Consider the following 26,492-nt stretch of genomic DNA (forward strand, 5'->3'; position numbering starts at 1 on the left):
ATAAATGTTTGCTTACAGAGTAGCACCAAATATTTAAATACTTTTAAACTAGAGGAACTAGGAATGAAATAATATTTCTAAAACCAAACAGAACAATGACAAATCATTTCAATATTTAAATTTACTTAGAACTTGCAAGGAAACTTCTAACCTTAACACGTCCAAGCAAAATGAAAATTTAAGCGTTTTAAAGTGTGTATTCCCTGCCAGTAATATGATAAACAGCAGTAAGCCACACCTTCACAATATTACTCTCTTCACAGGAACTAAAGATGAGACCATCCATAGCATCAAAACATATTTTCAACCGTTGCTACACTTTCTGACTTTGATGACTTCCCCAAATTTCACAAAACTTGGCTCATTTCTGAGTCTTCAAGACCGGAGACCTAAGAAGCTAAAACCCCAATCTAAAAGCAAAAACAGAAAAAGAGGGGGTTCCCATTTACAATGGGGAGATATGTGATTATGTGACAAGTTACAACAGTAACCCACTTAGTAGTAAAAGCAGACTTTTATTGGTCTGACTCTAGGACTAAACTTTGATTGTTGCCTGAATACCCATCCAAGAATGAAAATCTTTCTGGGCCACTAACCTTTTGTAGAATTTGCTCCATGGAGGAAAGGGGATAATGATCCTTAAAGGAAGCTCTATTTAGGTCCGTAAAGTCTACACAGTCTGATTTCCCCATTCTTCTTCCTTACAGAGACAAGGTTAGCCACCCAGTAGGAGGGTTTGATAGGGAAGATGATATTGACTTCTATGAGTTTGGTTAACTCCTTCCTCATTAATGGCTCAATTTTGGGGTTTATTGGCCTTTTCTTTTGTCTAACTGGTTTTGCATCTAGGTGTATGATGCACTAAACTAGGGTCAAAACCCTTCAAATCTTCATAGGTCCAAGCAACTATGTCATCATATCTTTGACAAAGCTTAACAAACTTATAATCACCTTTCTTTCCAGCCAAGTTCATCCTCTTCTTCAATTGATCATCCGAGTTGAAAATGCCTTCCAAGGTAGCTAGACCTTTAGGCAACTTGTCGGAGTTGAGCTACATGATCTGGTCTCCACATTGGTCTTGCAACATAAACTGATTTTTAGTAGAAAATTCTGCTTCATTTTGCAAGAAATTGATAATCTACTGATCACTTTCGAATACTTGCCAATTTGCTTGATTGTTTGGGACAACAGGCCTCACGACCAGCTTGATGTGTTGTTTCTTCTTGCTTGCAACATGCATTGGTATGTCAAATTGAGCACCAACCATAGCAAGCCTATCAGCATGCTTATTCTGACTCCCAAGAATGCTCTAGATGTTGAAGGCCTCAAATCCTTCAATCAAGTCCCAAACCCTTTGCTTGTATAATTTGAATAAGTTGTTATTTGTTATGCTTTGAGCTCAAATATGATTAAAAAGTAACTCACTGTCCCCAACTACTTGCAAATATTTTATCTTTCTTTTTTATGCAAGTTGGAGGCCTTGGATCAAGGCTTCATACTCAGCCACGTTATTGGTGCAGCCAAAATGGAGCCTAAAATAGAAGAAATATTTCTCTTGCTCAGGAGAAACAAGCATCACACTAGCACCTTTGCCATTCCTGTTTCTTGAACCAACAAAAAAACATGCTCCATAACCCCTTCGGATCTTCTTGTATCTCGATGAGGTTAGTAATAGGAGTATCCTCCTCATGAATACAATAGGTACCAAGCCCAATCTCCTCACTCTCAGCTAATGGATCAAGAACCTAGCAAGCCCCACTCATCTAGCAAGCAATCAAGAACCTCTTCTAGAAGAGTAGCAAGCTCACAGACAATACACTCCTCCCCCTCTTCACGCAAAGTGCAATTCATGTTTATAGGGTTGGGGGTGTAGGGCTCAATGTGGTTTTATGCGATGGGTTCTGCCTTTATGGTAGCCTTGGTACCATACCTTGTTCGAAATAGCATGTGGGACCAATTAGAAGACAAGTATCCACCTATCTTGGTGGTGAAGTCTCTAGACAAACAAATGGCAAAGAAGGTAGGGAGGTCAATGATTGATATGTCTTGTATACAGTGCAACCAGGGCATGCGTGCAAGGTTAACTTCAAATTTTTTACAACCCCTACTGTCTTAATAAAAGTGCCATCCAATTGTACACCCCCCTTATTCACAGGTTCATATTCTATACCAAGAAGGTCAGCTACCTTCTTAGGCATGATTGAGCTGCTAGCACATGAATCTATCATGCAATTGTGAACTAATTTATCTCCTATGATTAAAGAGAGATAGAAGGGGGGAGGTCTACTAATCTTGCTTGAATCTTCTTCCTCCTTGGATTGTACCAAACTAGTGGAGACAGTCTTCTTGTTGTCTGTTGACTCATCACTTGATTGGTTGATGTCCTTCAATGCCTCCTTAAGAAAATCCCTTTGAGATAGGATGGAAAGGGCCTCCCACATCGTGACATTGAGATTAGCTTTCTTCATTTGGTCAACTATATTGAAAGTAACACCAGCTGATTTTGAAGGCCCCTTTGAAGCTACAAGGTCTATCTTTGGTTTTGTGGCGAACTAGGCCTCCTCTTGCCCCCTACTCCCTTGAATGGTATTTTTACTTGTATCCTGGACAGCTACTTTGGGCATTGGAGCTTGGGCTGATGTTGAAGGTGAGGCAGCTTCCACTGCTCTCCTCTTTGACTTTGTGTATTGTAGCATAGCCTCATCATTTGTCAGGTTTATACCACAGAATTCTACCTCTTGCCAATTGACAAAAGTAGAAACTCCTTGTATGTGAGCCTAATTGCCAACACTTGGCTGATTTGGATCTATTTGTTGGCCAAAGGTGGTTGGCTCATTCTGCACTACTGGAGCTTGGACAAACTCTCCATTTTAGCATGCATCTTGATTGTGTGGCTGATTACATAGTTGACACTAGTCTTGCTCTTGGGCGAGATTGTTCTGCATTAGAACTATTGCCTTTGAGTTATTTGCAGCTATAGGATTCAAACTATTCAAAAGTCTGGCATTACTCCATTGGTTTTGCCCTTGAAAAGGTGGCCTGTTCTCCTAATAATTCTGATTTTGTGCTTGATAAGGCCTGCTATGCTGAGCCTGTTGCCTCTTTAGTGTCATCAACTCATTGCCAAAGTTTTGCAACAGAGCCTTGACCTCGTGGAGCTCATTTGAGGATGAAGTGGATGTGGATGGATAGCTTGTGGGCACCATGGGAATAGGAGCCAAGGTGGGCTATTGAGTAGGAGCTTCTGGGAATAGAGGCATTGGCAGCTTTGGAGCTATCTTCCCAGCCTGTATCAAACAATTTTCTGCCTTTATGGCTATGTCATACACATCTGATAGAGAAGTTCTGCCCATTCATTGTAATGTCCCCATTCAAGATTTACTATAATTCAGCCCTAAGACATCAATTTTAAATTCAAATGAGAATGGTAACATATCAATAAACATAACTCTATTAAAACTGAACACATTTCATTATAATATTGAATTTAAAATTTAAGAATGATTCAAAGAGTAGAACTTATCTTGATAACTCTCTCTGATTTACCCAAACAAAATTCTTCAGCATGTTGTTGACTCTTAAATATTTGTTGACTCATTGGTAATGCCGATTGCTCAAATCACAAACAATAATCTACACATTCCTTGTAAAAGCTTAAGTGGGGCTGAATTTAAAACACAACCAATATCTCCAAGTATTACAAGTGGGTCCCATTCCATTTAGTGGAGCTGCTGCTAAAACCACAACAAAAATTGTGAAATCTTCAAAACCTTTTCTGCAAATACTGTTGGAAGATTCTTTTATTATAGATATCTGAATAACTATTGTGTGGGGCCCCCAAAGCACTTTGGCAAGCTAATAAATCTGAATTTCCTTTTTCCTTAATTCTGATATCTCTGTCAGATCAAAAGAACCCCACGTGGTATTCCTTCCTTCAATTATGATTAATGGTAACATCTGATATAACCTTAGGAATTATGCACAGTTATTCCAATCTGTCATAAGATATATATATGTCTGAGCTATCCCACGTGATAGTATATATATGTCTGAGCTATCCCACGTGATATAACCAAAGAGATTAACATCCACCTTAATGGCACTACTTTATGATTTATACGAATCACTCCTTAGCCACACAGTTGTGCTGTCTCTTTAACATTGATTTTAATATTTGTTTGACTTTGAATTGATCTTCAACAGTTCGCATCAGATAGTAATCGCAGTGAGGATACATAAGGAACCCCAACAATATTATCATAGCTCTATTTTAGAAGTCTGAAGTTTTCCTTCAAACTGTATTATGATTGTCTTCAATTCTGCTGTAGACTCAACATAGGTTCTTTATTATAAAAGATCCTTCGTTCCTGATAACCACTTCTTATATTTATCTGTTATATTTCTCCTCTGAATCTGTCATAGACCAGATTGCTCACTTCACAAGCCTGTTATGAATTTTCATTATAGTTCTGAGACAAAGTTCTTTACTCAATCTGCAAACTGTTTCTTTTCACTGATTCCTGGTGCATATAAATTATATTCTAACGCACATATATCGCCCTGAAACTCCCATTTTTTAATCAATATTTATATCTTTCTCCTATTGAAAGATATGTCTCTTTTGAATAGTCACAACTTTTTGTATTATCGTTTCAATACCTAAATCGAAAATATCTCTACTCTTAGAAATCGCACCTCCTTGATATATTGACTTTGACCTTTTGTATTAACTTTGATCACAATTGTTAATGCCTTTACAAATTATAACATACAAAAGAAGTCTTACATAAAATATCATCGGGCATGACTTGAGTCTTTGATTTATTCTTGAAAAGATCCTTTTGGAAGATGATTGGGCATGACTTGGACAGTCATCATGCAAGATCCTTATTAATTCTGAATTCTGAACTTTAAGATAATTGTTGTAAATACTGATCTAAATACACTCACTTGTCTTTGTGACTGTTTAATAATAATATATACTTAATCAAACTTATTTCTTTGGCCCAAAATTATGCTCTCTTCTTAGTCTGAACAAGAATATGGTATGCTGAGAAAAAACGTTAATGTTGGTACTTTAATATCTCCCCTTCATTTGATTGTATTTTTTCTTAACAATCATTGTCTTCCTTTCACATTTATTGTTTATAATTTAACCGCATATGGGCATTGTCTTTCTTCCCAAACAACAGCAATGTATTCTCTTGGACTCTGCTTTGTCAACTATTAATAACAATTACTGAATATCACGGACAATCTCTGACACCAGCAGTTAACTTATATTTAATAGTAATTAATTTTGATTGCAAATTAATATTTTATTGAGCCGATAGGCTCCAGTGTGGGCTTTTGCCCAGAAAATTGTCATCCCGGTGGTCGGAAATGTTTTTTTTTTAAATGCATTGTTTTTTGGCAGGTTTTGTGGTAAATGTGGAGGTGGACACGTATGTGGCACGGAGTTTGAAAATGCTTAGTATATTGTTTTGGCGGAGGGAATGTTGTGAGTAAGGTGGGTGGTGTTGGTAGTGGTACGCCTGTCAGGAAAGTTAATTCGCTTGCCTTGAGCATTGATGGTTGCTATAAGATCATATTTTACGGTGTGCGTTTAACAAACATGGGTATGGGCACGCAGAACATTTGTTATTGTTCGAATGCGCAAAAGGGTGATGTGCAAGGCAACGTAGAAATTCTTTGGGCTGGTGTTTGCAGGGTTATGAGGGTTCAGTCCATTCTGTATTCGGGTTTAAAGGCAATGGAGGTGAGGTGTTTTAGACTGATGGGCATTGTTAATTGACGTTGTGTTGTTTATTTTCTAAAAAAATAGAAATTGTGAATCGGGTTGTGTGTTTGTCGTAGGACATGTTAGAGGATTTTGCATCTTCATAGATGGTTGTTTGGAGAAGAAGAGGGTATTCAGAGATCTGGCTTATTCTCTATTTGGGATTTTTGCATTAGAGGTTTCAACTTATCGAGGTAAGGTCTTTTGGGTTTGTGTGCGCCTCTGTTTTTGGGTTCAATCTGTATTTGGTGTTTTCCATTAGAGGTTTGAGCTTATGAAGAGAAGGTATTTTGGGTTTATGGACAATGCGGTAAAAAAATGGAATATGAAATTAAGAGTGTAGCTTGCAGAGAAATTTAACTGTATTTGGGATTTTCCATTTGAGCTTTGAGCTTAGATTTTGTATGTGTCTTTTATGGTCGCGGATTTTGTTTGTAATTTGTCCATATGTATAAAAGTGTATTATAAAGATGCAATATCCTGTGATAAACAAGGTTTGAGCTTGTGAAGCTAAGATATTTTGGGTTTATGGACAATGTGATTTGATTCTGTGTATGTGCGGTAAAAAATGGGATATGAAATTCAAAGTGTAGCTTGCAGAGAAATTTAACTGTATTTGGGGTTTTCCATTTGAGGTTTGTGCTTATCGACGCAAACTCTTTTGGCCTTATGGACACTGTGATTAGATTTTGTATATGTGTTTTATGGTCGGGGATTATCTCTGTAATTTGTGTATATGTATTAAAGTGTACTATAAAGATGCAATATCCTCTCATAAAGTGTAGAAGGTGCCACAACAAAAACGAGTACCTAACTATAGCAAAGTTGGAGAATGAAATTCAGTTTGTAAATTGCAGAAAAATGAGATATACAATTTGCGAATTGAGTTCCAAATTAGGGCATAAGAGGTAATGAAATTCAATGTCAAAACAAGGGCAAAACAGGCAATGAAATTTAGTGTGTAAATTGGAAACAACAAAAATTATAGACAAAACTAAATAATGTAAGGTTGAAGACCTTACCTCGAAAAGCTAGAAACTCGACTACAAAAAGCCACAATACAAAAACAGCCGAAATTGGATATATATATATATATATATCATTGATGGTTGTTGTAAGTTCATTTTTGACGGTGTGCGTTTAACAAACATGGGTATGGGCATACAGAACATTTGTTATTGTTCGAATGTGCAGAAGGGTGATGTGTGAGACAACGTAGAAAAACTCTGGGTTGGTGTTTGCAGGGTTGTGAGGGTTCATTCCATTATGTATTCAGGTTTAAAGGCAATGGAGGTGAGGTGTTTTAGATTGATGGGCATTGTTAATTGACCTTGTGTTGTTTATTTTCTTAAAAAATTGAAAAATTATTATTAGGGTATTACAAACAAAATTAAATCATAGTGCCCATGAAGCTGAATTTGTTAGCTAGCTATTTTGAATCATATACACAGCAAAAAAATCACAGTCAAATTTAAATAATCATGACTATTGAACTGATATATATATACAAATTACAGGGAAAATGAAATTAATATATATACAAATTACAATCAAGAGGTAATGAAATTCACTGTCAAACTTGGGCCAAAACAAGTGATGAAATTCAATGTGTAAATTGGATAGATATATATAATTAATACTTGAAATTGCAGATATACGTAGATTCCTAATTAGGACACGAGGTAATGAAATTCATTGTCAAACTTGGGCCAAAAACAGGTGATCAAATTCAGTGTGTAAATTGCATAGATATATTTAATTAATACTTGAAATTGCAGATATATATATATATATATATATATATATATATATTTGTGGAAGGTGTGACAGCAAAATGAATACCTAATCAGGGCAAAACAAGCAATGAAATTCACTCTTAAAATTGGAGCAAAACAGATAATGAAATTCATTGTGTAAATTGGAGATATATATATATGTACAGGGAAACGAATACCCAATCAGGGCAAAACAAGCAATGAAATTCACTCTTAAAATTGGAGCAAAACAGGTAATCAAATTCATTGTGTAAATTGGAGATATATAATACCTAATAATATATATATGTATGTATGTATGTATGTGTCTCCAATAATTAGTAGGGCATTACATACAAAATTGAATCACAGTGCCCATGAAGCTGAAATTGTTATCCAACTATTTTGAATCATATACACAGCAAAAAAATTAGTATATATATATATATACAAATTACAGACAGAACGAAATTCACACTATGAATTGCAGACACATATAAATAGTCGCGACCATAAAACACATAGAGGTACACGCACGTGCACACACACACACACACACACACACAAGCACACACATAAAATGTAATGTTTCTTGTGGGTTTCATGGGATGTGGAGGTGGACAAGTTTCCGATGTAGAGTTCGAAAAAACCTTAGATCATTTTCTTTATTTTTGTGTATGTGTATGTGTGCATGTATTTATATCTATATATACACAGATATGTATATGTGTGTGTGTGCGTCTATATATATATATCTGTGTGTGTGTGTGTCTGCAAATACTACAGAAACATACAATCATGAATGTCTTACCCGCAAATTTTGAAACACATTGTAGGAGTGAGTTGCTTCTATATAAACACTTTCGTGATATCCCTAAAAATATAGGAACATCAAGGGAACAGATAATTACAAATTGGAAATTATTTAAGGCCAATGCTTACTTGCGATGGCATATTAATGGGCTCAATGAACATTCGACAGCTCAAAGTAATGAAGACATTGACCATGACGACTCTGAAAGAACAAATAATGCTAACCTTTATGAATGGGAGTACCTTTCACAGATGGGTGCATCGAATAACTTCAGCAAAAATGAACTTGAAATGTTGGCAATGTTAGTTTAGGATCAGAATGATAACAGAAAGCAGAAAATAACAAATGCAACACACATAACAAAATGGTACCCTGGGAAAACCTCCCTCTTGGAGGTGAAAAACCCAGCAACAAAGATCCCAGATTATATTAATTAAACTCAATAGCAGATTTACAATCTTGCTTCACACATGAAATATACTTCAAATTAGGGCACACATTAGGGCAACTTATCTTGTTGTAGGTGATACGATATGCTGAAGGCTATGTCCTTGAATACTTCGCTGCCCTAGATGAAGTTCGTTGTTACTATGAATGGATTCGGCAGCCTTGAAAGGAAGTTCGCCAGCCTTGTATGATGTTCACTCAGCCAAGTATGATGTTCGCCCAGCCAAGTATGATGTTTGCTCAACCAAGAAAGTAATCAGGATGAATTCGCTGACTGAAACACTAATTCGCTTGACAAAGGCAAATAGTTGATCAGTAGACAGAGATAGTTCGTTGTATGTGAATTGGTATTGAATGATTACAAATCAACTTGTATATATATGCCTCAATGCCTCCTAATAGACCCTAGGTCGGCCTTATTGTTTTGGCGCCAAGAATAAGATAGACCTATAAATTACAAGTTGCATTCATATAGGTCTTGTCCAATACAATTACAAGTTACATATAGGTCTTGCTCAATTACAAGTTACATGTGACGCCCGATTAGGGCCAGACTTAAACAATGTTTACATATCAAATTGAACCATCAATATGGCTATACATGAACACTCCTACCTAGCTACACATCAACACTCCCTCTTAGCTAGGGAGGATTCCTTCTCAATAATCGAGCCACATAGTGACAACCATCATGGCTACTCCCATGCAAATGAACACAACCACCATGGCTACTCCCAAAGGGTGGGTCCATCATGGCTACTCCCATGAATGAAATTACAAATGAACACAACCACCATGGCTACACCCAGAGGGTGGGTCCACCATGGCTACTCCCATGGATGGAAACCAAATAAACATCATGACGTTCACCATAGCTACTCCCAGAGGGTGAACAAACACAAGTGCTAAGTCATCGAATTTCTTCCATGACATCCACCATGCCTACTTGCAGAGGGTGTATCCACCATACCTACTCACAAAGCGTGGATAAACACAAGTGCTACATCATGGAATTTCTTCCATGACATCCACCAGGACTACTCGCAGAGGGTGGATCCACCATACCTACTTGCAGAGGGTGGAACAAGGGCTTTCACCTCAAACTTCTCTCACAGAGAAGAATGCATTAACCAAAAGATGAGGCTTCCTCTGAAGCTGAAATGTTAGGCTCCCTCTGAAGCTGAAATGTCAGGCTCCTTCTGAAGCTAAACTGACATTTCCTCTTTTTAGAATAAGAAATCTTCTGAGTTGACATTTGACCTTGGCTCCTCTTGAGGTGTCCCTATGTCAACTTCCGCAGAAGAAGCTATAGGAGTAGACTTGAATTTGCACTCTCGAGCATAGTGACTATACTTATAACACCTAAAACATTGAATGTGAGATAAGTCCTTCCTTTTTTATTCAAAGACAGGATCTGATTCTTTGTCTCTATCCCACTTCCTTCTTCTGCCTCTTTCCATATGTGTAGCAAGGACTTGATTTTCTACATCATAATGATCACGCTCAATTCCTCTTGCTATCAATCTTGACTCTTCTTGAATGCAATCCGCACGAAGACGATCAAACTTGGGAAGTTTCGATCTTCCACTAATTCCTTGAATGTAAGACTCCCAGGATGCAGGAAGACCATTAAGAGCCAACATGGTCAAGTCCTTGTTGTCAATAACATGACCAATAGAAGAGAGCTGATCTCTCAACTCAGAGATCCTCGTGAAGTAAGCAATAACAGTTTCTCCTTTTGCCATCTTGATGTGATGAAGTTGTTGCTTTAAGGCTAGGGCACGGCTTGTGTTGTTGATCTCATACATCCCTTCCAATGTCTTGAGCATATCTCTGGCTGAAGACATCTTGGAAATGATAGGCACAAGGTGGTCCTTCACGGAATCAATCAGGATCTTCTTTGCTTTGACAACATTCTTCTTGAATTGGAGTTTCTCTTCTTGATCTTCAAGTTCAGGCTGATCTTTTCCTTCTACAATCTGAAGTAGATCGTTCTCTTCAAGTGCAATAAGAACTCTAGCCTAGTTCAAAGCTCTATCAAGTCTATCTTCAACCTTTAAACCGGTCACCATCTTCAATGCAGGAAATTGTTTGATGAAGGTGAAGTAGGAGAGAGTGCTCTGCTATTGTCAAACAGTCTGATCGCGATTGCTTCAAACCTTGCTCTGATACCATGTTAGTTTAGGATCAGACTGATAACAAAAAGTAGAAAATAACAAATGCAACACACATAACATAGCAGCACCCTGGGAAAACCTTCCTCTTGGAGGTGAAAAAACCATCTGTATACACCTAAAAATGGTCTGAAGATAATTAATTAAATAAGCAATTATTTAATTAATCCCCCTTCCTAATTTAATTGAATTCATTAACAATTTTGATTAAATTATCCCTTTCATCTACTTATTAATAAATCTATGGATTTATTTAATAGGTTCATTTCAATGGTCCCCTTTGATTAATTAATTCAAATTAATTAATCCTCCCCCCATTTCAGTCAATTCTTCTAATCCCCTAATTAATTAAAACAAATCAATTTATGAGTTGTTGAAAATTAATTAGTCTTTTCCTATTATTTGAATTTTTAAATTCAAAATACCCACATGCCTCCTAACTTCTAACCACCTGACCTAACCATCCATCTAACCTAACTACTTGACCTTGGGTTTAACTAACCCTATCCTATCTTGCACATCCTAACCTCCTATGGTGTGGATATTCTCCTCTTGAGACACATGGCACTTAAGCCACATGTCTCCTCTCTTGAACACTTGCCCTCTTATGAGCAAGGCTCCTTGACACTTGTCACCACATAGATGACAAGTGTCCCTTCCTCCAACCTCTTCTCCAACCTCCTCCAATTTCACCCTTGATATCTTCAAACTCAATCTTGACCGTTGATTCCTGCCACCTCACCCCTGGCCTTGGAAATCCTATAAATATCCCCCATTTTGGAGCACAAAGGATCCCATCTCATTATCAATTTAGGCATTGTTACTATAGGCATATCATTTGAGCATTGTTATAGGCAATTGCATTATAGCTTAATTTGATCATTTTCTAGCATAATTGTTGAACCATGTAGCTTAATCAGTCTCTTTTCTAGCTTAATTGCATCATCATCATAGCTTAATCATGCATATCATTAGCTTAATAAGACTCTTGGATCAATCTAAGATAATCAATCTCATCTAGTTTGCATATCATTATCATTTCAAATCCTCCATCTAGGTGTAGTCAAGTCACTGGGATTGCTTATCCAGATCTGAGAGGAAATCCATACTCGCATCTCTTAGGAGGCGATAGGTCGCTTTGTCATGGTTTATCTTTCATTTGCTTTTAATTTGCTAACCATGCTTGTAATAATCTATTGTGTGTTTGTGTTGCAGCTGCAAGTAACACACTTCACAGGCACGACACCATCAACAAAAGATCTCAAATTGTATTAATTAAACTCAGTAGCAAATTTACAATCTTGCTTCACACATGAAGAAAACTTCAAATTAGGGCACACACTAGGGCAACATATCTTGCTGTAGGCGATACAATATGTTGAAGGCTTTGTCCTTGAATACTTCGCTGCCCTAGATGAAGTTCACTATTACTATGAATGGATTCAGCAGCCTTGAAAGGAAGTTCGCCAGCCTTGTGTGATGTTCGCTCAGCCAAGAATGATGTTAGCCCAGCCAAGTATGATGTTCGCCCAGCCAAGTATGATGTTTGCTCAGCCAAGAAAGTAATCAGGATGAATTTGTTGGACTAAAACACTAATTCGCTTGACAAAGGCAGATCATTGATCAGTAGACAGAGATAGTTTGTTGTATGTGAATTGGTATTGAATGATTACAAATCAACTTGTATACATATGCCTCAATGCCTCCTAATAGACCTTAGGTCGGCCTTATTGTTTTGGCGCCAAGAATAGGATCAGACCTATAAATTACAAGTTACATTCATATAGGTCTTGTCCAATACAATTACAAGTTACATATAGGTCTTGCTTGATTACAAGTTACATGTGATGCCCGATTAGGGCCAAACTTAAACAATGTTTACATATCAATTGAACCATCAATATGGCTAAGGCCGACAGGCCACTTAGCCATCAAGTGTACTAGGTCGGCCCTAGAAGGATTCGACCTAGCTACACATCAAAAGGGAAGGCGTGATTACGATATTAACCACAATTGGAACAACACTGTTGTTAATGAGCAGCTTGATATTGTTGTTGCCATCTTTATTGCCACAAAAAAACTGGAATACCAGCCCACCGTTCGCAAAACATCATCTTTGTTGAATGTTGCATACCAATTGGCAGCAAAGCAACAACTCACACTTGACATTATTGTTCATCATCATACAGCTTCTAATAGCATAGCACCTTTACGAATGATTATACAAGGAACAATAGGAACTGGCAAATCGTTTCTAATAGATTGCATTAGGAAAAACATAAACAATGCTCCACATGTCAAAGACAATCCATTGCTTGTACTAGCTCCAACTGGTGTTGCTGCATACAATTTACAAGCAACCACAATCCATGCAGGCCTTTGAATCCCTATTAAAGACATGTGCCCTCTAACAGGCCATTCTTTGTTGTTGTTTCAAAAACAATATAAACATTTAAAATACGTTATGATAGATGAAATGAGTTTTTTGGGTCCTAAATTGATTTTTAAAAAAGATACCAAATTACGCCAAGCATTCCCTCATAAAGAGCATGAACCATTTGGAGGTATCTCTATAATTCTTGTTGGTGATCTTGGGCAGCTCCCCCCTGTAGTGAACAAACCTTTGTATGCTTCTCATTCAACAGCTCTTACTCTATGGCATTCTTTCACAACAGTGGTCACATTAGATACAACTTTCTACCAGCAAGGGACATCTGGAACTCAACAAAGATTCCGAATTGTCCTTCACAATATTAAAAATGCATTGCCATCCGCAAATTCTTATGGCTTGAGTGACTACATAATTAACTATTGAAGAAAATAAAGAATTTGACCAATCGGTGCATCTTTTTGCAACCAATGACTCAGCTACGCTGCACAATAATAAAATGTTAAAACAATTAAACTTGCCAGTTGCTCGAAGCCTTGCTCAAATTGCAAAGCAACCTAATACTGAGTTTCAAAACGATGAACAACTCCCATATGAGATCCTCCTTTGTATAAATCAGCAAGTAATGTTAATTGCCAACTTATGGATAGAAATTGGTCTTGTAAATGGCTCATTAGGCTATATCAAATCCATTGTCTATGAAGTGAATTCAAAACCTCCAGATTTGCCAAAATAAGTTGTTGTGGAGTTACACTAGCCACCTTGGGATGTTGATAATCCAAAAGCTATTCCCATTTCTCCAATAACACAAGGAAGCCGTACACAGTTGCCCCTCACAATGGCTTGGGCTATTACTATTCACAAATCTCAAGGGTTAACATTGAAAGAACAACAATAGATATTGGCAAAACTGAAAAACAAAGACTCACATTCATAGCTTTTTCCAAAGCAACATCACTTGAAGCTATACGCATAGAACCTGCTTTTCCTTTTGAAAGATATTCAAAATTGGGAAACAATGCTTATACTGCTCTAAGGAAAAAAGGGGAGGCCAGGTTGCAAGTACTCTCAGATCAAACACTCAACTGCCACTTATGAAACGTGCTCATGCTGGTAAAAAGTATCAATTCATTATTGCACTTTCCCGTGTGGTTCATTTTCATTACTTCCTTCATTCCTAACTAGAATTTTTTTCTTTGTAATGCATAATATGCACAGTTACCTTCTCAGCAAATAAATGTACAGTCAGGTATGTTTCAATTTCTCAATTGAACATTGTTTGAATCAATATTGTTTGGTTCAATTTTAATAGCTTTTTAACACTTGCTGCATTTTGTGGATATGGAAAAATAAACCACAGTTCAAAAAACTATCCTGATGCTGTTTAAATTCCAATCTTCCTCAAAGTACCAGGAAATTTGTTGCTTCTATATCACTTACTACATGTTGTTTGTTGCACAGGCTAGAAAATTACATGTCGTGGCAATTTCTCTTAATTGCTTCTTGAATTGAATTAATTATTATTGTTCACATCACATTATTATGTATTGCCACTCTTCAACATTTAACTTGATTCAATGACTGCAACATTGATTGCCCATTCCTCACTTTCTACCATATGTTTACAGCTTTTTCAATTCTTCTTATTTTCAGAATCAATACCATGATTGTCTACAATACACACCCTCAACAATCATCAGCAGTCTTGTTGTTCAAACACCTCCTTCAAAGTCAAAAATGCTCTACTTGATCTTATTATCATCTTCAATGTTGCCTGAACTTTGGATGATTATTATTTCTTTCATAAGCTAATTAATGCGCCTAGTATCAGAAAGTAAAATTATTATAAGAACAAGTACCCATTTTTCAGTTCTCAGCTTCTGTTTTATACACTTTCAATATACACTTCACTTCATCTTTCGTAACAACATTACATATATGTTTTCTCTTCAGCAACGAAGCACATTTCTGTTATACAAACAACTGCTTTGAACTGAAAAGTGTGGTACTTGTTCTTATTTTGCTCTCGTTTTATCATTTCTTCTCTTGCCAGTAAAAAAAAAAACCAAAAAATACTTAACACTTTGCATGAGCTTTGTGCAGAAACATGTCTGTTCAACTCAAGCAAAAAACAATCTGGTTTCAGCAACCATTGATGCCCCCAATCTTCCACAAGGGATGCTACACCTTGACCACATTAGGGGTATTGCCCCAAACCCCCACGAGGGGCACTACCCCTCAACCCCGTTAGGGGCGTTGCCATGAGAGGCACTATCCCTCAACCCAATTTGAGTCTTCGCTCCCAAACACCCACTAGTTATTGGAATCTCTTGTCATACAATAAATTTGATTACAATGACGAGATTTGGAAGTGGCAACTAGAATCAACAACTTAAACAATTGTCTTTATCACTATCATAATACCATTGTTCAGTGATGAAGTATCATACTATCAATATCAAAGACTCAAATGCCATTATTATTATAAAATATAATAAAACCTTTAGTTTTGCACAAGAAAGGTAGAGGACAAATCAAAGGAGGTCAATGATGAACCAAAGGAGTCATTGCCTTCTAGTAGCAAGGTTGAGGTCAAGTTGGAGCGACAAACACAACCTTCAATGCCAAGGGAGGTGTTGCAACAAAGTGCATGGATCAGAACCTCCCTAAGTTTTCACTAGGTCAGGGAAAAGGGAGATGTAAAATGTTGTAATATGCAATTTATAAATTATGATGATAATTTTTGGATGCAATCATCATAAATATATAAAGCATCTACCTAACTATCATATCAAGATCCTCCATGATGATGCAATTTTGTACTCAATTTATATTCAAATGAATCAAATTTAGTAGAAAAAGATTTTGCACTCATGTATGGACTCATTGGATATATTGTCATTGAATTTTGCAAAAAAAAAATGTGTTTTTAAAGAAATTTAAGCAAGTTTTTGATAGTTGAGCATTTCTTGAGTCTTTGCCGAGTCAAAAATTTTGGGTTTGTTGAATCCGAGTCTGCCAAGTGCCAACAAATTCTCGTATGTGTACGAGAATATGAGTACGAAGAAAAGATTACGAGAATATTCTTTTAGGGTTAGGGTTAATTTTGTTAGCCAACTTTGTATGTTGCCTTAAAATTGCTTGTTATAAGTGGTTGGAATGTATAAGGCATTGTAATGTTGTTGTATTGATTTACTAGATAATAAGAAAAGATTGGCCAGTTGTTTCTCTGGTGGATGTAGCCCATCTTGGGTGAACCACATTAAATCTCTGTGTTATTTGTGTTGTCTGTGATTCTTCATCTTTGTGTAATTAATCTGCATATAATTGTTAATTTGTATTTGCTCCAGATCTGCCTAAACCCTAACAGGTCTGGTAACATAGATTTCAAGTTGTGGATCTGTTGAGACGTATTCACACATCGCCCCATTGCAAATGGGGACCCCTACTTTTTGCTTTCTAGGGTTTGCTTTCTTGGTCTTTTAGGGTTTTGTCTATTAGCCTTTGCATGATGAGTGCTGTCAGGGGGATCGTTGGATGGCAGGCTCTGCTTGAGCTAGGATGAGTCAGTGGATGCTCCAAGTTAGGGTTTCTTTCAAGGTCTTCCTTAGGCTTAGTTTTGCTAGTTGTGTCTCGTTTGAGTTCGAGGAAGTCAGTGAGTGGTAGAGAAAATTGGCGAAAGACATGGAAGGAAATGTGTCTAGGATCATGTCCAAGGCAAAGTCAAGTAAGTTTGAAGGAGAATTGAGCTTAGAACAGGAATTTCGCTCCTAACCCTTCCAAAGGGTCCAGAGCGAATTCCTCTATAGGACAACTCTATATTGCCCAAGGTCATGAAATAGTTCATTCCCAGACTTGAGTGGAGGCAAAAGCACTTATTTGGAGTGAAGAAATGTGAAAATGAAGTCAAGATTTGAGCCCAAGGAGGAATTTTGCTCCTAACCCTTCCAAAGGGTCCAGAGCGAAATTCATGTAAAACCCTATTTTTCACCAAATTCTTGGGCTAGATGTCAACTTGAAGAGCAAATTCATGTGATCGTGATGGAAGGAGGCCTAATGAAGTTTGTCCAAGGTATGAAGAGGAGAAAATAAGTAAGAAATTAGCAAAAAAGGGGAATTTCGCTCCTGACCCTTCCAAAGGGTCCAGAGCGAAATTCACCTTTTCCTCTATTGTGCTCTTTCATATGGCCAAGTTTTGGATTTTTGAGGCGTAGTTGAGGAGACTTGGATGCATATTTGCCTTGGAGAGGAGGTTTAAGACTACAAAATAATGGAAATTAGCCTAAAGAAGGAATTTCACTCTTGACCCTTCCAAAGGGTCCAGAGCGAAATTCTTGAAAACACCCATTTTCTTCCTTGTTATGGCCAAGTTTTGGACTTCTAAGGCGTGGTTGCAATGACCTTGAGGTTTTCTAGCCTTTGAAAGAAGTTTGAGGCAATGAAATGGTGAAAATCAACCTAGAATGGAAATTTCGCTCCTGACGCTTCCAAAGGGTCCAGAGCGAAATCTTCCATCTGACCTTCTATCTTGCCTAAAATGATGAATAGAGTTTGAAAGGACCTTTAGATTGATCAAGTTTGAGAGAGAATTCGATAAATCAAGATTTTCGCTCTTGACCCTTCCAGAGGGTCCAAAGCGAAAATCCTCATAACTCTCATTTCCTTCCTAATTTTGGCTATGTGTTGGTCTCTAAGGCATGTTGGAAGGTGGATTGATGTGTTCTTGCCTTGAGAAGTGAATGAATGCATTGAAAAGTAAGGATTTTTGTCCAAGAATGGAAATTTCACTCTTGACCCTTCCAAAGGGTCCAGAGCGAAATTTCCCATAAACCTAATTTCCTTCCTTGTTTGGACCAACATTCTAGTTTTGAAGTGATGGGATGTAAGAATGTGAAGGATTTTGTCCTAGATTGTGAATTTCGCTCCTGACCCTTCCAAAGGGTCCAAAGCGAAATTCTTCAAAGTAACTATTTTCTCCTTAAATGAGGTCAAAACTTTGGTACCTATGGCGTATATGGAAGTGGAGTGATGTATTTTTGCTTGGCAATGTAGATTGGAGTTCAAGAAATGAAATATCAAGCCTAGAGTGTGAATTTCGCTCCTGACCCTTCCAAAGGGTCCAGAGCGAAATTCCCCAAAACCACTTTTTTCCCTCAATTTTATGCCAAGTCTAGGGTTGTTCAAGGTGAATTAGGATTGGGAGTGTCCTTAGGTGTGACCTTGACTTGCTAGTGATTATCAAAATGATGGAAATTAGCCCAAACCAAGAATTTCACTCATGACCCTTCCAGAGGGTCCAGAGCGAAATTCCTAGGATCGCCTATTTTCCTTGCAAATCAAGTTAAGTTTTAGGTTTTTATGGCCTAGATAGGAGTGAGGCGATGTATCCTTGGTCTTGGGGGTGGATTAGAGTTGAGAGAATGAGAAAATAAGCTCAAATCATGAATTTTGCTCTAGGAGCAAAATTCATGATTTGAGCTTATTTTCTCACTCTCTCAACTCTAACCCTTCCAAAGGGTCCAGAGCGAAATTCTAAAATCCACCTATTCCTTTCATATTTGTGCCAAGCTAGGCCTAGACAAAGATGGTAGAAGCCCTTGAGATTGCCCTTGAATGGATTGTTATCTCCAAAAATGATGATTTTGGGCTAGAGGAAGAAATTTGCTCCTAACCCTTCCAAAGGGTCTAGGGCGAAATCCATCATGGGTCCTGTCCCTGGCCATGATTTCTAGCGAAATTCTCTTTTCTAGTCATTTTGAGGTCAAGCAAAATGTTGGAAGCATGGGAGAGGGATCCAAGGATGAGAGTCCAAGTATAGAAAGTGAAAAAGATGGACCTTGGTGAAGGAAAACAAGCAAATCATGAATTTCGCTGCTCCTGACCCTTCCAAAGGGTCTAGAGCGAAATTCTTCAAACTACCCTTTTCCTCCTTGAGTGAAGCTAAAACTTTAATGCCTATGGCATGGTTGAAGGTGGAGTGAGGTATTCTTGGCTTGTAAAGTGAATTGAGGTAAAGGAAGTGTAAGATCAAGCCTAAAACTTGAATTCGCTCTTGACCCTTCCAAAGGGTCCAAGGCGAAATTCACAAAATCTCTTTTTCCTTCAAAATTGTGTTAGGTCAAATTATTGGTGAGGGTGACTGGGCTTAAAAGATTGCCTTAAGCATGCCTTAGAGGGGGTTATGAGTGAAAGAAGTGAGTGTTTTGTCCAAGATCAAGAAATTCGCTCCTGACCCTTCCAAAGGGTCCAGGGCAAAATCCTCAATTTAACCTAATTTGCTCATGATGAAAGTCACGTTGTAGATTCCTAGGCTTTAGAGGAGAGAAGACTAGTGTATGCTTGCCTTGGAAGGCATTTTGGAGTAGAGACATGATAGATTTTGTCCTAAAATGCAAATTTCGCTCCTGACCCTTCCAAAGGGTCCAAAGCGAAATTCTTAAAACCTCTATTTTGCCCCAAATTTACATCAAGCTTGGTGTTGGTTGAGAATGAGGGCATCCTTGGACATGTATCTAAGCAAGTATGGTCAAAAGGTGAGAAGAATTTGAGCCAGGAATACAAAATTCACTCCTGACCCTTCCAAAGGGTCTAGGGCGAAATTCTTATAGGGCCTGTCCCTGGGAAGGATTTTGACCGAACTTTATTTTAAAGTCTTCTTGTTGATGATTTAAGGTGAAAATGCTTTGTTGAAATGAATATGTCATATGTACTTAATCACCTTTTGGTTTATTTTGCCGATGGAGAAAACCAGTCCAGCATCAAAAAGGATGACCTCTTCCAATCCAACATCATCAAGGACGACCTCTTCCAGTCCAGCATCATCAAGGACGACCACTTCCAGTCTAGCATCATCAAGGACGTTCCACAAGCAAAAGGGAAGACTCGAGGCGCTTTGAAGCGTTGGAAGACTCAATGTGTTCAAGGAATTGTCAGCTACCTCCGGAACCTTCACTTTGTCACACTAAGGAACCACAAGATGACAAAGAAAAGTGATGCCAACATTTCAAGGAAAGGTACACCATCCATCCAGCACATCAAAGACAAAAGAGGTCGGTACCTGGGTCCATTGAAGAAGCAAATAGTTTCATAAGAGTTAATTAAAGTTAGCTTCTCAGCATCATCAAATTCAACATCAACCAAGTTACAAGTGTCAGACAAGGTGGCATCCCAGTCATCACTCCTCCAATCGGATTGGTCCACCTCAGCATGACCAGATTCAATGTACCTAATTTACCGGAGGCGGCACAAACTTTGAGGCACCTACCCCTACTTCCTATTGGTCCTCACTCTTGGAATGTAATTTTCTCATTGGCTAGAGGAAGTTTGTTGTAACAAACCTTAATTAGGGTTTCTATCTTGTAATCCTAGCCTTTGATTCTAAGTCAATCAGAGTCGTTTGTTCGTAAAGGGACTCTCTATATAAAACCCTGGCTCCTCATTTGTAAAGGTTAATAGTTGGTTAATAGAGAATAGATAGTAGTGAATAGTCAGAGAGTAGGAAATAGTTAGAGTAGAATAGAAAGAGAAGGCAAAGATTGTTGCCAAGATGTTGTTGTAAAGGACTTGTAAACTTCATTGAAGAAATGGTGAATTCTATGGGTCGATTCAACAATTTGCATGGTCTCTATGCTTCTCAAATTTGATTTCATGTTATTAGATGAGTGGAACAAATGTGTATAATCGATGGTGAAATTTGTATATCCATACTACTAGGAGTTTGTTGGTTGCAGACTTGCCTTGTGTAGTCAACTGGAATCATTCAGCTTAAGCTTAACTTCAATTGTCGCTCCTTCATTGATATGCATCAGCCTGATGGTGTCCATGCCTGTAGCGGTGATCTAAACATCATAAAGCTTTCCTCAAAAGATCGCACTAACATTGTGGAGATGGTCGTAGGATGTCAAAGCAAGACTTAGTTAGAATTTCATCAAAGGTCATTCATTGCTCTTACATTCTTAGTATTAGAAATAGATCCCGTTTCAACCCTTCTCCTTTTTCCTTTTTTTCAAAATCTAGGACCAATAAAATCTCACGTTCCAGCAATATCCAAAGCAAATCAGACATTCAGGTCGTCGAATGTAAGTCCTCTTGTGATTCCAGCAAAATCACATCATACCACGAGAAGCTTATCCACACGTAGAGAACCTACATACAAGAACCTTGGAGTTGCCTCGATTGATCCTTCAGCGAGATCTTCAGCAGTCGGGAACTTTTTTCAAGAGAGGATAAGGTACCTTTAGGTATTTTATTCTGTGTTCGCATGTGCATGAAAAACACATCAACAGGATCCTACCATATTTCTTGTGATAGGAAAAATAAAAACTAGAATATATTGCTTGTTGATATAGAGCAGAATAAGGATTTAATTGTGATGTCTAAAAAAGAAAGATTAACAATTCTCAAAAAGGAAAACCCAAGACCACCAATGACTGTACACACCTTCAATGGCAATCGCAGTGATAGTTCCTCCAAGCATTCTAATCACTCAATGTAATACATGTGAAACCATCCAAAATGGAAATGGGTCTAAAAGAAAGAAAGAAAGAAGCTCTAGTTTTTACCCACTATCCTAGATGAAGTTGCCAATAATTACTATACAGTATTTCAGCCAGAGTATTTAAGAAAATGGAAAGAGATAAAAATAAGGCTTTGAGGAAGATCTTAAACTTCTCAAAAATGATGATGAAATTTAACTAGGATCAATTGCTGAGTCAATTTTAAAATTGACAGAACATGGAAAAATTCTATATTTGACTTTTGTTATTGCATAGGAAGGCAAAGAGGTAATTGTTGGACAAGGGAATGACTCACCACCAGTGCTTTAAGTCAAGCTCCATCTAGCCAGAGAAGGTAGATGCTATCACAACACAAAGGACAGGCACAAAGGCGCAGTTTGGCCATGAACTAGAAGCATCACAAAAGCTGTTTCATTTCTAGATGATAATAAAACAGAGGGAACCTGAATAGACTTCTCGCCAGAAAACTCTGTGACTAACACCTAAAAGTTACACATTTGTAACTTCCGAGAGTAGCACACATTTTATATAAATAGGTTCAGTTAATAATATTCCCAGATATTATGCTTTGATTAAACTTGGCTACTTTAGATAGCTTAACTAAGCTAGATTCATATAAAGCATATAAGCACTAAACTGAGCTAGTTTAATGATTTGACAGCAAGCTATCAGCTCTGAAAGGACACATAGCTCATTCTGTACACTATTATTGCATCAGTGAAAACCTGGTTAGCATTTACAAAGAAATTGATTACTATTTGGCTAGAGTGTTTCTAGGATAGCACTGTAAATTTTCTGTTTTGCTCCATTGACCAGGTTGTGTTATAGATAGCTAACAATTTTGAATTTTTACAAAATAGATGAGCAGAGGAGCAGCCAAAAACCCCTGAAAATCAACAGCAAGCAAAAGGTTCTGAATAGAATTTTCACCTGATATTATTATAGCACCAAAATTGGATGACAAAATGGGATAAGATATACAACATAAGACAAGACAAGACCTCCTAGTTAATTCGTGTGCGAGTGTGTCCAACAAACAAGGAAGATTCAATAGTGCCTAAGAGATCAACAGTTTAGTATGAGAAACTAAAGAATGCTGCTCCCTTAGGGTAAAGTTCTAATGGCTTGGCAATCAATTGATTATTTATTTCAAGTTGCAAATGAAATGAGAGTCAAATACCTTTGATCAAAATTATGTTACAATGTGTTTTTTAATTATTAAAAGACACTACAAATATAGTATTTCTAGGAGACATAAAAATTAGACACTAGACCTCAGTCACATGACATTGATTGGCAAAAGGTTTAGCAGAAATAATTACCCGCTTCCAAGAATGGAGAACCCTTTAATCCAGAATTAGCATTCATGCAATTTTTGCTATCAAGCAATGGCCCTTCAGTTTTTATTTTTAATGACTTTATGCCTTCCACTCCATCATTGTACTTTAAGACTGCCTGTACATAAATAACAAGATACCAATTCCAGATTATCTATGAGAAATCAACCTCATGCTTGAAGCAAGTACAATGCTTAACTTGATTGCTTGCACAACATTGAACATGCAAGCAACTAAAACTAGGAAAACTTACCCTGTCTATTAGTGTGGTTATAGTCCTATTAAGAACAACAGCAAGCCTTAGCAAATCAAATACAATATGCTCAATAGAACATAAACCAAGAAAACTTATCTTCAATAGCACACTACAAAGATGCAAGAAACAACTAGCAATAAAAAAAGGACCCCTTCGTGTCCAAAGGATTAATCCAAGTAAAAATGTGATATAGGTCTCAATATCTTCAAAGTTAACCAGAAAAACTTAAACATGGGGAACAGAAAGATAAAGGACTTACCATACTATTTCTTTAGTTCTGTTATCTTGACAATTTTCAAATGTAACATAGTGCAACAAAACACACTCAAAGCACCCATAGATGTAGTAGTTTGATTATTTCTATCATAGACACAGTGAAAACAAATTTGAAATCTTTGAACTTTCTAAAGCTCCTATCCCATATAGATATAGCATAGCTGAGTCTCGGCACTGATGAGGATGAGGAGGTGGTAGAAAACAATTTCTTTTCCCAACATCATTTTAAGTTTTTGTATAAGTGTTTATAATCTATATGATTTCCTTGCACAGAAGGTTTTCTTTTCCTTGTTTATTAAAATATTTCTTTCTTTGTTCCTTCATTGCCTTCCTTATCTAGTGCGTGCACAATCAACTTTGATGATGTTATTTCAGATCTTTAAATATAGTTTATATCTGTCATGTCCCCAAATTAGTGATACCCAATTTCTGCCCTAATTCAAGGGGAATAGGGGTTAGAGATACCTGTTACTTTGACTGGAAATTCTGCAAGTTAGTTAGACTAGCAATTGCACCTTGGTGTGCAATGGGTATGCCAAAGAGGTGTGGATGGTCAATTAGGAATAAATTTATTCTATTAGTTGCATACATTTGTGCAACACGAGTTCAATTGGCAGGCCATTTAGAAAATATTCTTTGTGCAACAAAGGTAACAATGACCTTTCACATGATTAGTGAAGTCTTTTGCTTTGTGCCCCCATTCTTGATGCATTGGTGATTTCATCTTGTATGCCGTTCTGCTTATAATGATACCTTGTGTGCACATTGGTATGCAATGGAACATTAAATGTGAATGACACTTACAAAGCAAACAAATTGTTTATTTAATGTTGGTTCAATTAATGTCTTACGTAAAAGCTTGCGGCATTATATTATTGAAATGTCTAAAAAGAAGGACGAGGGAGACATAGGGAAACAAATGTATGGAAATAGAGTGGGGGCATGTCTAGAGATAGGGGGACACATGAAGATATCGGTAGAAATTAAGTTAAAAGGAGAGAGGAAGAGGGGCAAAAATAGATGCAAAGAGGCATTAGGAGAGATAAAGATAGAGATATATAGGGAGATAGAGAGTTATAAAGGAAGAGGGAGGTGGATATATATAGGGAGGTGGATATATATAGGGAGGGGGAGGGGGAGAGATAGAGAGGAATATAGATGGTGAGGTAGGGTGATGAATAAATAGAGATATAAGGGGAGAGAAAGGGAGTGACAGAGATAGATAGAGAGAAATACAAACAAAGAGAAGTAGAGATAAAGAGGGAGATTTGAGAAAGATATATGGAAAGAGAAAGAGAGAGATAGAGATACATGGGAAGAGAAAGGGAGAGAAAGGAAGACATAGGATATAAGTAAGTGATATAGAGGGAGGTAGAGATTGGGTGAGACAAAGAGGGGGAGGGAGAGATAAAGAGAGAGATAATGGGATAGATAGAGAGGCATACAAACATAGAGATGCAAAGATAGACAAATAGAGATTAAGAGAAATAGAGGGACATAGAGAGGAACATAGAAACAAGGTGAGATAGAGATATATGGGAAGAGAAAGTGAGAGAGGTAGAAATCAAGATATAGATAAGGGAGAGAGAGAGGGGAGAGAGAGGGGGGGGCGGGGAAGATGTAAGGAGATAGAGGTAGAGCAGGGTATGAAAAGATAGAGATAGATAGGGAGGGGAGGGAGAGGGAAAGATGACTTAATAGATAGAGAGAGGGGAGAGAGTGATATGGATAGAGGGAGATATAGAGAGATAGAGAGGGATATGGAGAAGGATAGGGAGAGTAAAAGAGATGGAGTTGATAAGAGAGAGATAATGAGAGAGGTAGAGAGATATGGAAAGAGAGAGAGAGAGAGAGACCTTGGAAAGATAGGTGGTGAGAGAGAGATAAATATATAGAGAGGGACAGATGGAAGGGGAGAGGAAGAGAGGAAAAAATAGAGATAGAACGATGGATATATGTGAAGTGATATAGAGAGAGAGAGATGCAAATATATGTAGCTTTGAGAGAGCATGGGAGGTGGAGGGAGAGATGGAATGAATAATAGAGAAAGGCAGATAATGAGATATAAATAGAGGGAGAGGGAGAGATGTGAAGATAGAGATGAAGGGGGGCAAAAGGGAGAGATAGAGGAGGTCATAGAGACCCGTGATAGACTACAGCTCATGCAGTGTTACACTTTTTTTTTTAAATGAAAGTGAGGTACTCTAAGTTTAGAACTACTAGTTTATAACTTTCTTGATCGGTGAAGACTGAGAGTGATTTTTCTATATATGTACGTTGATCATAAAATTCTTTTCAATGAATAATACAGATCATTTTTTTAGCCTATGCTGTTCGCACAACACAACTCGTATTTTCTAAGTTAATTCTTTATTATTTCATTCTGCTATTCAAATGTCTATTTCTAATTTTATTTTTGAGTTTTTTGCAATCAGCATAATATAAATTTGTAATAAAAAATAGAAAATATAATAATCAATATAACCATTATATTATTTTAAAAAATAAATTTAGATTATGTAAATTGATATCCATTTTTTTCACTTAATTTTCTAATATTTATTTACCTCAATTTTATTATTATTTACATTTTACATTTATTATAACGTTTAATTAATCAATCTATAAAATCACTAGAAAATTAAACGAAAAAAGATTTGGATATATACTAGCAGAGTTTAAATTTATATTTAAAATAAAATAATATAATTATATTCATTATTCTAATTTATATTTTTATTAAAATATAT

General features: G+C 37.1%; 1 protein-coding gene across 10 annotated transcripts in view; it reads right to left on the reverse strand.

The window, feature by feature from the left end:
• The window catches only part of LOC131028707 (uncharacterized), a 148,113-nt gene that overhangs the window by 99,972 nt on the left and 21,649 nt on the right, over positions 1-26,492 (reverse strand). For all 10 annotated transcript variants that reach the window (XR_009102637.2, XR_009372039.1, XR_009372038.1 and 7 more), the window contains exon 2: positions 23,196-23,328. Coding sequence is in view for 4 of the 10 variants with exons in the window: in XM_057959041.2 (XP_057815024.2) it covers positions 23,196-23,328 (133 nt within the window). In the remaining 6 variants the exon portion in view is untranslated. The remainder of the gene's footprint in view (positions 1-23,195; positions 23,329-26,492) is intronic.

The sequence above is a fragment of the Cryptomeria japonica genome, chromosome 1 (genome assembly GCF_030272615.1).
Source record: "Cryptomeria japonica chromosome 1, Sugi_1.0, whole genome shotgun sequence".
Taxonomy (NCBI): domain Eukaryota; kingdom Viridiplantae; phylum Streptophyta; class Pinopsida; order Cupressales; family Cupressaceae; genus Cryptomeria; species Cryptomeria japonica.